At 58.4% G+C, this 12153-nt stretch overlaps 3 protein-coding genes across 3 annotated transcripts in view; all 3 read left to right on the forward strand.

Moving 5' to 3' along the window:
* LOC113216679 (uncharacterized) overlaps positions 1-2784 on the forward strand; it is a 20587-nt gene extending 17803 nt beyond the window's left edge. Inside the window, exons 3-5 of the mRNA XM_026436471.2 lie at positions 191-482; positions 706-1310; positions 1401-2784. Of these exons, the coding sequence (XP_026292256.1) occupies positions 191-482; positions 706-1310; positions 1401-1926 (1423 nt within the window). The 3' untranslated portion in view covers positions 1927-2784. The remainder of the gene's footprint in view (positions 1-190; positions 483-705; positions 1311-1400) is intronic.
* A 3435-nt stretch (positions 2785-6219) lies between these two features.
* On the forward strand, positions 6220-9749 carry LOC113216613 (histone acetyltransferase KAT6A-like). Its single transcript, XM_026436357.2, has 6 exons — positions 6220-6233; positions 7194-7338; positions 7433-7597; positions 8051-8599; positions 8772-9064; positions 9144-9749. Exons 1-6 carry the CDS (start codon positions 6220-6222, stop codon positions 9730-9732), a joined length of 1755 nt encoding a protein of 584 aa, XP_026292142.2. The 3' UTR covers positions 9733-9749.
* A 1288-nt stretch (positions 9750-11037) lies between these two features.
* On the forward strand, positions 11038-12147 carry LOC113216721 (gastrula zinc finger protein XlCGF8.2DB-like). The gene has a single exon (XM_026436521.2). It carries the CDS (start codon positions 11056-11058, stop codon positions 12145-12147), a length of 1092 nt encoding a protein of 363 aa, XP_026292306.2. The 5' UTR covers positions 11038-11055.
* The last annotated feature ends 6 nt before the right edge of the window (positions 12148-12153 follow it).

The raw sequence follows: 12153 nt of genomic DNA on the forward strand, positions 1-12153 counted from the left end.
GGCGGGGTGGGGTGGAGCGGAAGACAAAGGGGCGAGGTATGCGCCCCGCGAGCCGCAGGCACTACGACAGTTATGGCACGTGAATGGGCCTGGGGGGAAAGCAATATACAACATGAGAGACACGTGGGCGTTGTACTTCCGGGTGGTCGAGTGACCGGGGACCGGGTGTTCCCGACCTTTCTGCCGACAGCGTCGCGGACCACGTGCACGTCGTCCATCGCGGCATCTCGGCGGCGGCGCTGCCGCGGCCGCTGGCGCCGCTGGCCTCGCTCGTGGTGCCGCGGCGCCGCGTCCACGTCCTGGACCCGCGCACGGCGCTCAACCTGGTGACGGCGCACGAGACGCGGCGGCGGCGCGGCTCCAAGCGGCCGCCGCCCTACCACCGCGGGCGCGGGCCGCCGAGGGGACCGCCGCGGCCGCCGCGCTACAAGGGCAGCCCCAGCAAGCGCAAGGCGGGGCCGCGGGGCAAGCCGTGGACACAGGTAAGCGTCGCGGAGGGTACCCGTCACACGAAGCGGGGTACTTCACTCAAAATAAATTGGTGCACATCATTAATAGTCCAGAAAAAAAAACAGAAAAAATGAAAGAAAAATCAATTTAAACAATCAATTTTTTTAAAAAAACAAGGAAAATTGGTGTACCCTTGGAATTTATAGTGAACTACCCCCTTGGACATGCTCCATAACCTGGTGCTCCTGCCCGCAGGCCACGAGGGGTAGCAGCCCCGCGCCCACCCGGGTGCGCTACAGCAAGGCGCCCAGGAAGAAGGCCAAGAGCAAGAAGCACGCCAAGAAGCGCGAGCCGCAGCTGCCCGCCTACGCGGACGGCTACGCCGACGACGAGGACCTCGTCGAACTGCAGAACGAGGCCGAGGACCCCGACGTGGAGGAGGACCGTCCCAGGAAGCGGCCGGCCAAGAGCAGCGGCTCCGCCAAGCAGCAGCACGGCAGCTCGTACCCGCCCAAGGGCTGGGGGCCGGACGGCGGCTATCGGGTGCCGGCGCCGCAGTACCCACCGTACGGCACCGACGAGGACGAGCCCGGCACCGGCCACCTCGACCTGGAGGAGCGCTTCATCAACCAGCACAACCAGTTCTACCGCCACGGCTACCCGGCCGAGAGCGCCGAGAGCGCGCCCATGGCCACGCAGAGCAAACGCCACCGGCCGGGCCTCGCGCCCGTCGGCCTCTACGAGGATGAGGAGATCGAGGTGGCCGAGGCCACCGACGACTTCGGTGACGGCGGCCTCGCCGCCACCACGTCGCACAACACCCGGCAGCAGTCCTACAGGCGGCCCAGCAAGACCACCAGGTAAAGCAAAATGAAAATAATCATCGATACATTTAAAAAATGTCACACAACGCAAACTGTGTTCCTAAACTGCACGTTCTCGTCTGCCAGGTACCAGCTGCAGCACGACGGAGGTGAAGCTGACGAAGGAAGCCCGGAGGAGGACGAGTACCGCAGGCCGTACGGCGGCGGCAGCAGCAGCAAGGGACGCGGTAAGAAGAAGCAGGACAGCCGGCGCCACCAGAGCATGTACCACGCCAAGTTCCGCGAGCACCAGGACGACCGCACCCTGTCCGCGGCCAACTTCAACTACGAGCTCACGGGGGCCGCGTCCGAGACGGCGCAGTCGGCGGTCGACAACAACAACAACAGCCAGAAGAGCAACTACAAGAACAAAATCAACTACACCGGCAACACCAGCAACTACGGCACCGTTGGCGGCAGCTCCAACAACTACGGCACCGGCACCGGCAGTTCCAACAACTACGGCACCAGCAGCAACGGCAACAGCTACGGCACCAGCAGCACCAGCAACAACCACCGCCCGGCGCACGAGACCGGCGAGGTCGGCATCACCGACGTGCGGACGGTCGACACCAACTTCTTCCGCACCAGGAAGCCGCAGTACTGGGGGTGACGACGCGGCGGGCGCCCCGATGTCGGCCCGACACACGCCGGGGAGCTAGTGGAGCAGATGCGATGAGAAATTTGGCACTACGCTGAATGACAATTTGGTCCTGTCTCATACGTGGCATCGATCATTGAGAAGGCGAAGGAGAGAAGAATAGGAGCCAGTAATTTCTCATGGCATCTCCACTGGCGTAAATGTGCTGGCAGAGCGCCTCAAAGAAAAAACGGACTTGGGTCTTCCTGCTGTCTTACCCCACCCATCAGATTTAAATTAATTATTTCTTAAAACTTCAGACTGTCAGATTTTTTTTATTTGAAAGAATTTCCAAAAATTTAGAAAACTGACGTTGTTGTTAATTTATTTAACGTAAATTATTTATGGCATGTCGCTTTGATCACTTATCAGTGTATCTATGTTATGTACTTTGCATACATCTAACGCACCACTTTTATGCTGGTTTTGTATCAGTTCACGCCTGAAAACTCTTACTGTTTGTAAATATTCTTTGGCTGCATGGCCACACAATTTCACGCGAGTAGCAAGCCTCCGCAAAAGTTCACATTAGACTGCTGCTATTCACGAAATCGCTTTTGCTAAATTCGACATATCTGTACAAAAAGAAGAAAAATATTAATATTGTCCTTTATTTATTTACTTGTTAATTTTGTGTCTAGTCCGAAACTGAGTGCATAACATCAAAAGCCGGTGGACTTGTTGTGTTTGTGCAAATAAACCGTCGTTATGTGTTAAGTTTTTGTTAAGTTTGAACATTTGTTGTGGGTGAGCAGAGTGTAAATAGCTGTTTGAAATGTCTTGGAAAAGAGAAAAAAACATGCAAATAAAACATTCTTATTATAAACAAAATTCCACTCTTCTTTGACTTTTCTTCTCAAACTAAGAACCTGTCCGATGGTACAAAAACAGAAATAGTCTAGATCGGGTAACGGCCGCGCAAGGTCAGTGTCGACTGAAACGACTGTCACTCCGTGACGCGCAACAACAGGGACCCCCCGAGGGGCAAGGGTGGGGCGAGCAGGTACTCTGTTCAACCAACACAAGTGCCCTAAGACATGTTGTTCGCAATCACAAAAATATTTTTTCAAACGATAACATCTTATGTTTTGATTGAAAAACGCTTTATAATGAATAATTATCTAGTGTACATAGTAACAATTGACACTAAGGAATCGACGTGTATAAATAAAGTTTATCGAAAATTAGACACTTTGAAATGACAGGAAGATAGATTAGTTGATTAGTTCGCACACTGCAAGGAGGCAGCTCTGGAGCTCGGCCGGCTCCTGGGGGCGTTGCAGTGCGGCGAATGAATCTCATGGTCCGCCCTGTCGTCGCCTGCAACTGGCGAGACAATCCGAATCAAGGAGCCCTCCGATGCGTTTTTATTCATTTTAAATGTTGAAACTCGTTTCATTTTTCACGGCGTGCCCCGGGCGGGCCGGGCGGGGCGGGACGCGGTGCGTGCCCCGGGGAGTGGGGGAGAGAGGAGTTGACTCGGGCCGGGGGACCTAAAAGCTCGAGGACCTGCCAGGGCTAATCAGTAGCTCCTAGCCATGGAATGCAGAGTAAGTACCGCGGCGGCTCTAGCCTCGGCTCCAGCCGGGCCAAGGAGTGCACGTGACTGGCGCGCCCGAGCAGATAGGCGGCGGACCGCAAGAGTTTGCAGTAGTGATGGGGGCCCCTCATCCCGGTCCTATATTTGACCAGATAGTGTGTGTTTATCGGGGGAATGTCTGCGCGTCGAAAGCCGTAGTGAAAGTATCCCCATATGCAAAGAAGTGTATACCTACCCCACTTGGGTGCACTTTCTGCAGAGGATCCCGAAGAGGGTCCTTAGCTTGATAAACCAAAAGGGGGGAAATACATAGCGAGAGGTCTATGGTGTTTTTTGACCCACCTCAATACACACCTTTGCTGTCCTGCAGGCGGGGTACGTCGTGCTCGCCGTCGCGATGGTGATGCTGGCCTCACCGCCGTCCGTCCGGTAAGTCCAGCAGCAGCAGAAGCAGCAGCAGGTCCTTATCACTCCAGGAGGGGCGTAGGATGGGCGGCCTACCCCCAGGCGCGCTGGGCAGCCGGAGAGGGAAAGAGAGAGAAAGCGAGAGTGAGTTCACTGCTCAGCTGAAGCGGAAAGAGCTAAAAGTGCGTTGTCTGAAAGATTTCGTTAATTATTTACAGGCAAACTGCATTTATTTAAAGCAGCATGTACATATATGACCATTTATTGGAAATGTGTTGTCAATTTTTTGTAGGGAAAATTTTTATGCTTAGTTACAAAAAAACATCAATTAATTTTGGAAACGGCTAAATTTAACATTGATTGATTGCCAGCTGTGAGTTTTAATCTTGTGCCTCGGTTGTCCAGGGCCCAGCGGCGACGGGTGGTGATCGAGGTGCCGGTGCACATCCGCTCGCACCAGCACACCCACACCGTGTACCGGCAGCTGCCCGCGGTGGCGGCCGCCGCGCCCGTGCCGGCCCTGCCCGCCGCGCCGCCGCCGGCCGCCTACGTGTACCCGCAGCTGCAGCAGCTGCACGCCCGGCCCGCCACGCTCGTGAGCGCGCAGCCCGCCGCGCAGAGGGTGGCGCACCACGCCGCGCCCGGCGGCCTCACGTCCATCACGCTCGTCAACCTGGGCCGGGGCGGCGGCGGCGGCGCGCACCACCCGGCCGACGACGGCGGTGAGGGCAACGACGCGGAGGAGCTGCCGCAGCACCGCCAGCTGCACCAGCAGCAGCACCACCTCCACCACCACCAACAGCAGCAGCAACAGCAACACAACCCGCAGCGCCACCACATCACCGGCGTCAACTACCACCGCACCGAGCACACCGCGCAGGTGTACCGATAGACGGCTCCCTCTGACCTTTTGAAATTGTCAATTCCGTTGATTGATAGGAAGTGTGGCGGAGTGGCAAGCGGTTTTTAGACAGTCCCTTATTTTCCCAGACAAGTGTATTGTAAGACATTTCGTTTCCTTCACTTCTTTTAGACAATCTTATTCGTTGCTGGGCCGATAAAGTCGACTGAAAATTGTTTTTAGTTTAAATACTGTATGGGGTCGAAATGCGTCAGATGTGTGTGGGAAGCAATGGAGAGGGGGTGGGGGAAGATGGACATCTTGATGTCCTCGACAAGGGTCAGATCAGTAACAAACGAGTAACGAGCTGGCGCGGGTTGACTAGTAGTGGTAGGGGGAGGAGGAGGAAGGAGGAGAGGTCTAGTCCGATCAGAGATCAGAAGGGGTCAACTACACGGTGTTCGGGCGGGCTGCCAAAGGAGAGTCCCTCTGGTCCTCTCGGGGCAGCAGGAAGTACTCGGGGACATTCCATACGGGCGGCTGGTCCTCCTACTGCTGGGTCCTCCCCCCCGGACCAAAGGGCCAGCCCGGCGATGGGATGGGCCGAGATAGCCACGGTATAAAGCACGCCCAGTATGGCTCTCTGGCGTTTCTCTCGTTACAACAGGCTGGCGACCAGGCGGACCGCCCCATCTGCCACACACGGGAAGGGTGGACGTGAACGGGTGGGAGGAAGGGGCGAGAGGGACGGGAATTTTCCCTACCCTTTCCCTTCCGCTGGTCTAACCAGCGGGAAACTTCTTAGCATCAATTTTGTACGGTACGGCGGGGCCAACGGCGCCGGCTCCGTGGTCATTCTAGTCAAACAGTGTAAAATCTGTTCATTAGTCATGTAAGAATATAGTGTATACTCTTCGCTCGTGAATCTTCGGGCATCGCTCGGGCGGCTTTCTGAAGCCACTTACTACTTTCCGCCGATGTCTTCATTGCCACTGGATTTCATTGCGACATTGCAATAAAAAAAAATCAAAAAAAATCGCAGACCGCTCTGGGTCATGCCCGACGATTCACTAACCGAGTTAGTTCGACGCTGTCGTTTGCTAATGATGCTAAATAAATTGCCTTAGCGACTCGAGCTGTTGCCAAACTGTTGATTCCCCTCACTCCCCTCCTCCTCCTGCTCGGCCCCTTTGGCCGGAGCGAGCTTTCCACGCCAAACTCGAGCACTACTTCCGAGTCCGCCGGGCCGGCCCTACCCGTCCCGCGCCGTCCCGCCGCACCAATCGACTGTGAGGCAAGACGGTTCCGCTGCGGATCTGCGGATTGGTGTCGCGTGTCGGCTGCATCCTTATTCCCGGCGGAAAGATAACCGAGATAACGCGGGACAATCGCGGTCGCTGTTGTTGTTTCTTCTCACGGCAAATTATTTGCTCAGTGCGCAGTGCGCAGTGGCCGGCGGTGCGGCGGGGTTGTAACCGCTATGTATGAGCGCATGTGCGTCTGGGTGGCGCGATTATCGCGACCGGTCCCCGCGCCGCCCCGCCCGGCCTGGCGGCCCCGGCCGGGACAGGACAGGGCACTACACCACTTGCACCAGGTGTAGCAGGCAGTGTGGTCTCATCGCGAGAAACAATCTGCAGTAAACTACTACGGCGTCGCAGTAACTCGCCGGCGGGGTGGCGCCGAGCCGAGCTGCTGCAGCAGCGTCTGCCACGCCTGGCCAGCGACAACCGGCCGGAAACAAAGCTGTGCGGTAAGACGCCGCCACCGGCTACAGTCTTCCTCCTCCTCCTCTTCCTCCCCGAAGCTGTCGCCGCCACGCCCCTCCGCCCCCGCGTGACAGGCGATCAGCCGTTGTCGCAATCATTATGATCCGGTCCACGGCGGTCCAGTCCCGCGAAGCATCCCACTGTGGCAGGATGTCGCCGCCGGCCACGACGGCCTGCTCCCGCTGCTGCCCGCCGCCGTCGCCGACCTGGACGCACGCCGCCGCGGCCACCGCCGCCGCCCCGCGGACATGAGCCTCCCGGGGCGGCGCGTCCCCGCGTCCGCGAGCGCGGCGGCGACGACGGCGAGGTCGCGCGAGCCGAGAGGTCAAGTGGTTCCCACCTGCCGGCCGCGAGGAGCCGCCGTCGGCGAGCATCGCCATTCTGGGAAAACGAGTGAATGGGCAGCGCGACGCGCGGACACGGGCGACAAAGTGGGAATTAGCGGCGCTACACGGCGGCGAGCCTCGACATGGGACCTGCTGTCGCTCGCGGCGGTGCTCGTCGGCACCGTCCTGGCCGCGAGGGACGCGGCCGCCGCGCCGGCCACATCGGCGACCTCGTCCGGCGGCGGCGGTCCTCTGCAAGAGCAAGAGTAGGTGTGCCGTGGACGCGTTGCGCGTGTGCGCGGGCCGGCGACGAGGCCGCGGCGGAGAACGAATCGATAACGAGTGATTTACTGCGACAGGATCAACCTGAAGCTGCGCATCCTGGTGCCCCGCGACCAGCGCGCCCCCGTGGTGAGCGCCGCGGCCCTGGCCCCGGCCCTGGCGCAGCACCTGGCCGCGCCCCTGACCTCCATCACGGCGTCGCGGCCGGCCTTCACGTCCCAGGTTTGGCAAACACACGCGTAAACTGGACTTGAGCGTGTCTCGAGGCGACTAGATCGAGTTCCTCCGATAAATTACGACTTTGATGGTCCGCCAGGTGTCCGTCCCCGCCGCGCCCTCCATGCTGGAGTCCGTGGCCGCGCTGCCCCCGCTCTCCATGCAGCCCGTGTCCGTCGTGTCATCCATGTCCGCCGTGGCGTCGGGGTCCTCGGTGACGGTGCCGCGCGGCAACGGGCAGCAGTCCTACCGCAAGCTGGTGCCCGTGCGCGGGTACGGGTACGGTGCGTACGGTACGTCGTACCAGGCGCTGCCCGCCGCCATGCAGACCCTCCAGTTCCAGTACCCGCCCGCGCCGCGCTACCCGACGGCCTGGACGCGGCCGCGGCCGGGGGCGGCGCTCATCGTCGGGGCGGCAGCACCCCTGGCCGCCCCCGCGCCGCCTCCGGCCGCCGCCGCAGTGCCGCAGCAGACGTCGCCCGCGGCGCCGCGCCCCGAGCTCATCAACATCACGCTGATCCGCGGGGGCAGCAAGTCCGCCAACAAGGCGTGCAACTGCAGCGGCAGCGCCGTCAGCACCACCACGACGGCCGCGCCGCCCCCGCCGCCCTCGGAGGAGCCCGCCCCCGTGGAGGAGGACGCCGACGACGAGGCGCCACCTCCACCGCCACTATATCACGGGCCGCCCTCTTCGACGCCCGTGCCTAACCCCTGGCAGGGCTACATACCGCAGGACGTCCTGGAGCACGCCAAGAAGGTCCTCACCAACAATGCCAACGGCCGCGTCAAGCTGCAGAAGGAGGTGGACAAGTTGCACTTCCGCCAGAACTGGAAGCACAGCAACTACCCCAAGAAGCCGGTGCCGGGCGTGGGCGAGGATCTGTGGGGTGCGCTCAAGGACGACCTCGCCGACCTGGTCAAGAACACGGACGCCGACATGAAGGACGTCGACGAGGACAGCGACGCGCTGCACCACAACCACCGCGACCCGGACTGGGAGGACGAGCCGCTGGACCCCATCGACGACGTGCACGCCGGCCAGCAGCGCGACGAGTTCGACGCGCCCCACGACGGCGAGGAGGACGACACGTCCGGACAGCCGTACTTCGTCGACTTCTGGGGGAACCGCGTGCCGCAGTACGAGAACGGCTTCAGCGACGCGTCGGACACGGTGGAGGACTCGAGGAAGGAGTACAACAACCACCCCCAGGGCTGGAACCCCGACTACCCCAAGGGGCTGTGGAGCCAGAGCGACGAGCACCTGCAGGTGAGGAGGGTAGGAGGGTGGACCAGGGCGGGCGGCAGCCTCCGCGGCGCAGGTTCAAATAATTCAAATTCACTGGTGAAAAGTGAAAAGGGCGTAAGTCCACGGACCTTCTTTTATTGGACTTACACCCTTTCCACTTTTCACCATTGAATTGACGTCGTTTGCAACTCAGGTGTTCTCGGGGGCCGCGGGCCAGCAGGGGCCACAGGCGCAGCAGGCGCAGTCGGCACCCAACCAGGTGCGCCCCGTGTACGACAACGGCCTCGGCGAGGGCATTGAGGCCAACTACAACAAGTACGTCCTGGACAACGGCACGTGGGTGGGCCCCGACCCGGACCCCGTCCCGGACGACGACCTGCGCAACCTCATGCAGGACGCCGTCTCGCACGAGGCCGCGCTGCAGAACCCCAGCGAGGTGTACCCGAGCTACGAGGAGGTCGTGCGGTACCTCAACAGCAGGTACAGGTGCGTTCGCGGCATGCTGCCCACAAACAAAAACTGCTATCGTTTATGGTTCGTCTGAAATTGGTATTTTTCTATTCAGATATCCTGTTCAGTACCCGCGGCCACCTCCGCGACCGCGCCCCCGCCCCCGACCTCGGCCCCGACCAAGACCTCCACCGCCGCCACCGCCACCCCCACCTCGCTCCCCGCGACCATACCCCTCCCACATGTACCCGTACCACATGCCCCACTACCCCTACCCCCTGCCGCTGCCGCTACCGCCGCCGCCACAGCCGCTGCCACGGCGACCTCGCCCGCAGCCGCCACCTCCGCCCAACCCCAACCTCGTGGACGTGAACCAGCTCGTCGAGGCCCTCATCCTGCACAAGGAGAAGGAGCGCGCGCGCAAGCAGGAGGCCGAGAGCAAGGAGGCCGTCGAGGAGTACGAGGACGCCGGCGGCGACGACGAGGCCCGCGACGTGGAGCGGCCGGTGCGCACGTCCAACGCGCACGCCTCCCCGCCGAGCAGCACCACGCCGAGGAGCGTGTGCAAGGGCCTCAAGGACGTGGGCCTGGACCCCGACGGCCAGGGCATGTCCCACGTCCAGGGCGTGGTCTGCTCCAGCAGCTTCGACAACTCGGAGGAGGAGGGCCTAGCGGAGGCTGTCCAAGAGGGCGACCGCGAGTAGTATTTCACAGAGACAGACTATTGTAAATATGTACAAAAATAAAACTTAAAAGAAAACAACAGAAAAATGCCTATAACATTTTTAGACAGGCTCCACGACTGCCTCTGCCAGAGAGTAAAGTGACCCCCTCCTCCCTCCCGCTCCATCCTTACCGTATCCCATAGCGCCGTTGAATATGAGGAAGTTGCCCGATAAGAGGAACAAAAAGAAGGTAGCGCTGAGGGGGTGGCGTGGCGTAGCGCCGTCCCGAAACAAAGCAGAACGCGGGCGACCATACTGTGTTTTGTCGCAAGTGGATGTGTGATCATAAATCAAGTTTTGTTGAATTTCTAAAGAAAAATTGGGTCCATAATAGACCGGCGTCACAATCTTGTGTCAAAAAGTGCTTCTGTAAAGTTTGGCTTCGGAAAAGTAAGTTTATACAATCTTCTAAACCGTCCCGGTGTCGTTGTTTAGGTTAGTGTACGGACATATTGCATTGGTACAATTTTAACTCAATGATAATGACTCAACTGTCGTAAAAAGCTTTGGTATAGGTGGTACCAAAGTGCTGGATGCATAGGCCCCTTCTAAACTGTTTGAAATCTAACGACACGCATCCTAACCTCTTCTAGACTGGCGCTCATCTTCTGCTTTGTTTAGGGACGGCGCTACGCCACGCCACCTCCCCAGTGCTACCTTCTTCTTGTTCCTCTTATCGGGCAACTTCCTCATAAAAGTCCATTCGTGTGTACCAAAATCATCGGGTGCGCGCTGGTATGGTCGCGCCTGCTGATTCTTCTTGTAGATCGTTAACTTCGCTCGTCGGGTTTACTTATTTTGACTTTCCATCCCGGGGTTTTCCGAACGGCGCACTTCCAAGCGGTTGCGGGGAGGGGGCACTAGGATGGGGCGGCCCCGGCTGGGGCGGGGGGACGACCCCGGATGACCCTATCGGACGACGGTCTGCTGTCTGCTCCTGCTCTAAAACCGCATCAGTCCAAGTGTGCGTGTCGCCCAGGTGTGTCCGAGCCCGAGCGTGAGTGCCGTAGGAGCGGTGATCGCCAACCTGAAGCTCGTCGGAGCCCCTGGGCAGTGTGTTCGCAAGAGCGACTGCAGCGCCTTCGCCTTCTGAAGTGTTCCACGCCGAGCTGCTGCACCCGGGAGCACCGGGTACTCGGACCATCAGTAGCCCTTTGACGACCTAAAAGGTGAACAGGTGCGCTTGGTACTTCAGATTCACAAACCCCTTTTCAGGTTAAAGTTGAAGAGGAGCATAGGTCCAAGAACTCATACTGAAAGTTTCTTTTGTTTTTCTCCAGTCACCAAATTCTTTATACCACTATGGCATACCGATGTGACCTGTGCAACAAGGAGTTTCACTCTACGTCCAGTCATAAGAGGCACATGAAAACCCACACAGGAGAGAAACCCTTCGACTGTACAATCTGCAACAAGCAATTTAGGATGTCTGCGCATTTGCGCAAACACCTCCGAACACACACAGGCGAGAAACCCTTTGAGTGTACAATCTGCAACAAGCAATTTAAACAGCCTTCGACTTTGCGCACACATCTCCGAATAACCCACACTGGAGAGAAGCCTTATGAGTGTGCAGTCTGCAGCAAGAACTTTTCGATTTTACAACATTTGCGCATTCACCTCCGGGCACACACAGGAGAGAAGCCATACGAGTGTACAATCTGCAATCAAAAATTTGCACAACAGTCCCTGGTGAACCGGCATCTGCGGACCCACACAGGAGAGAAACCCTTTGAGTGTACAATCTGCGAAAAGAAATTTGCTCGAGCGGACCACTTGGGCTTACATCTCCTCACCCACACAGGAGAGACGCCTTTTGAGTGTTCAATCTGCAACAAGAAATTTACGCAGTCTTCGAATTTGCGCACACACCTCCGAACACACACAGGAGAGAAGCCCCTCGAATGTACACTCTGCAACAAGAAATTTACGCAGTCTTCGGGTTTGCGTGACCACCTCCGAACCCACACGGGGGAGAAGTCCTTCGAGTGTACACTCTGCAACAAAAAATTTGCACGTGAGAAGACCATGAACCTGCATCTCTGGACCCACACGGGAGAGACGCCGTTTGAGTGTACAATCTGTAACAAGAAATTTGCACATGCTGACAATCTGCGCAAACACCTCCGGACCCACACAGAAGAGAAACCATTTGAGTGTACAATATGCAACAAGAAATTTGCGCAAGCTAAGAATCTGCGCAGACACCTCCGTATCCACACAGGAGAGAAACCCTTCGAGTGTACAATATGCAACAAGAAATTTACCCAACAGAGCAACTTGGGCGCACATCACCCGACGCACACGGGAGAGGTGCCCTTCAAGTGTACGGTCTGCAACAAGGAATTTGCACGTGCGGGCAATATCCTCGAACACCTCCGGAAACACGTATGAGAGAGG

The sequence above is a fragment of the Frankliniella occidentalis genome, unplaced genomic scaffold, assembly GCF_000697945.3.
Source record: "Frankliniella occidentalis isolate FOCC.00 unplaced genomic scaffold, Focc_3.1 Scaffold54, whole genome shotgun sequence".
NCBI classification, from domain to species: Eukaryota; Metazoa; Arthropoda; class Insecta; order Thysanoptera; family Thripidae; genus Frankliniella; species Frankliniella occidentalis.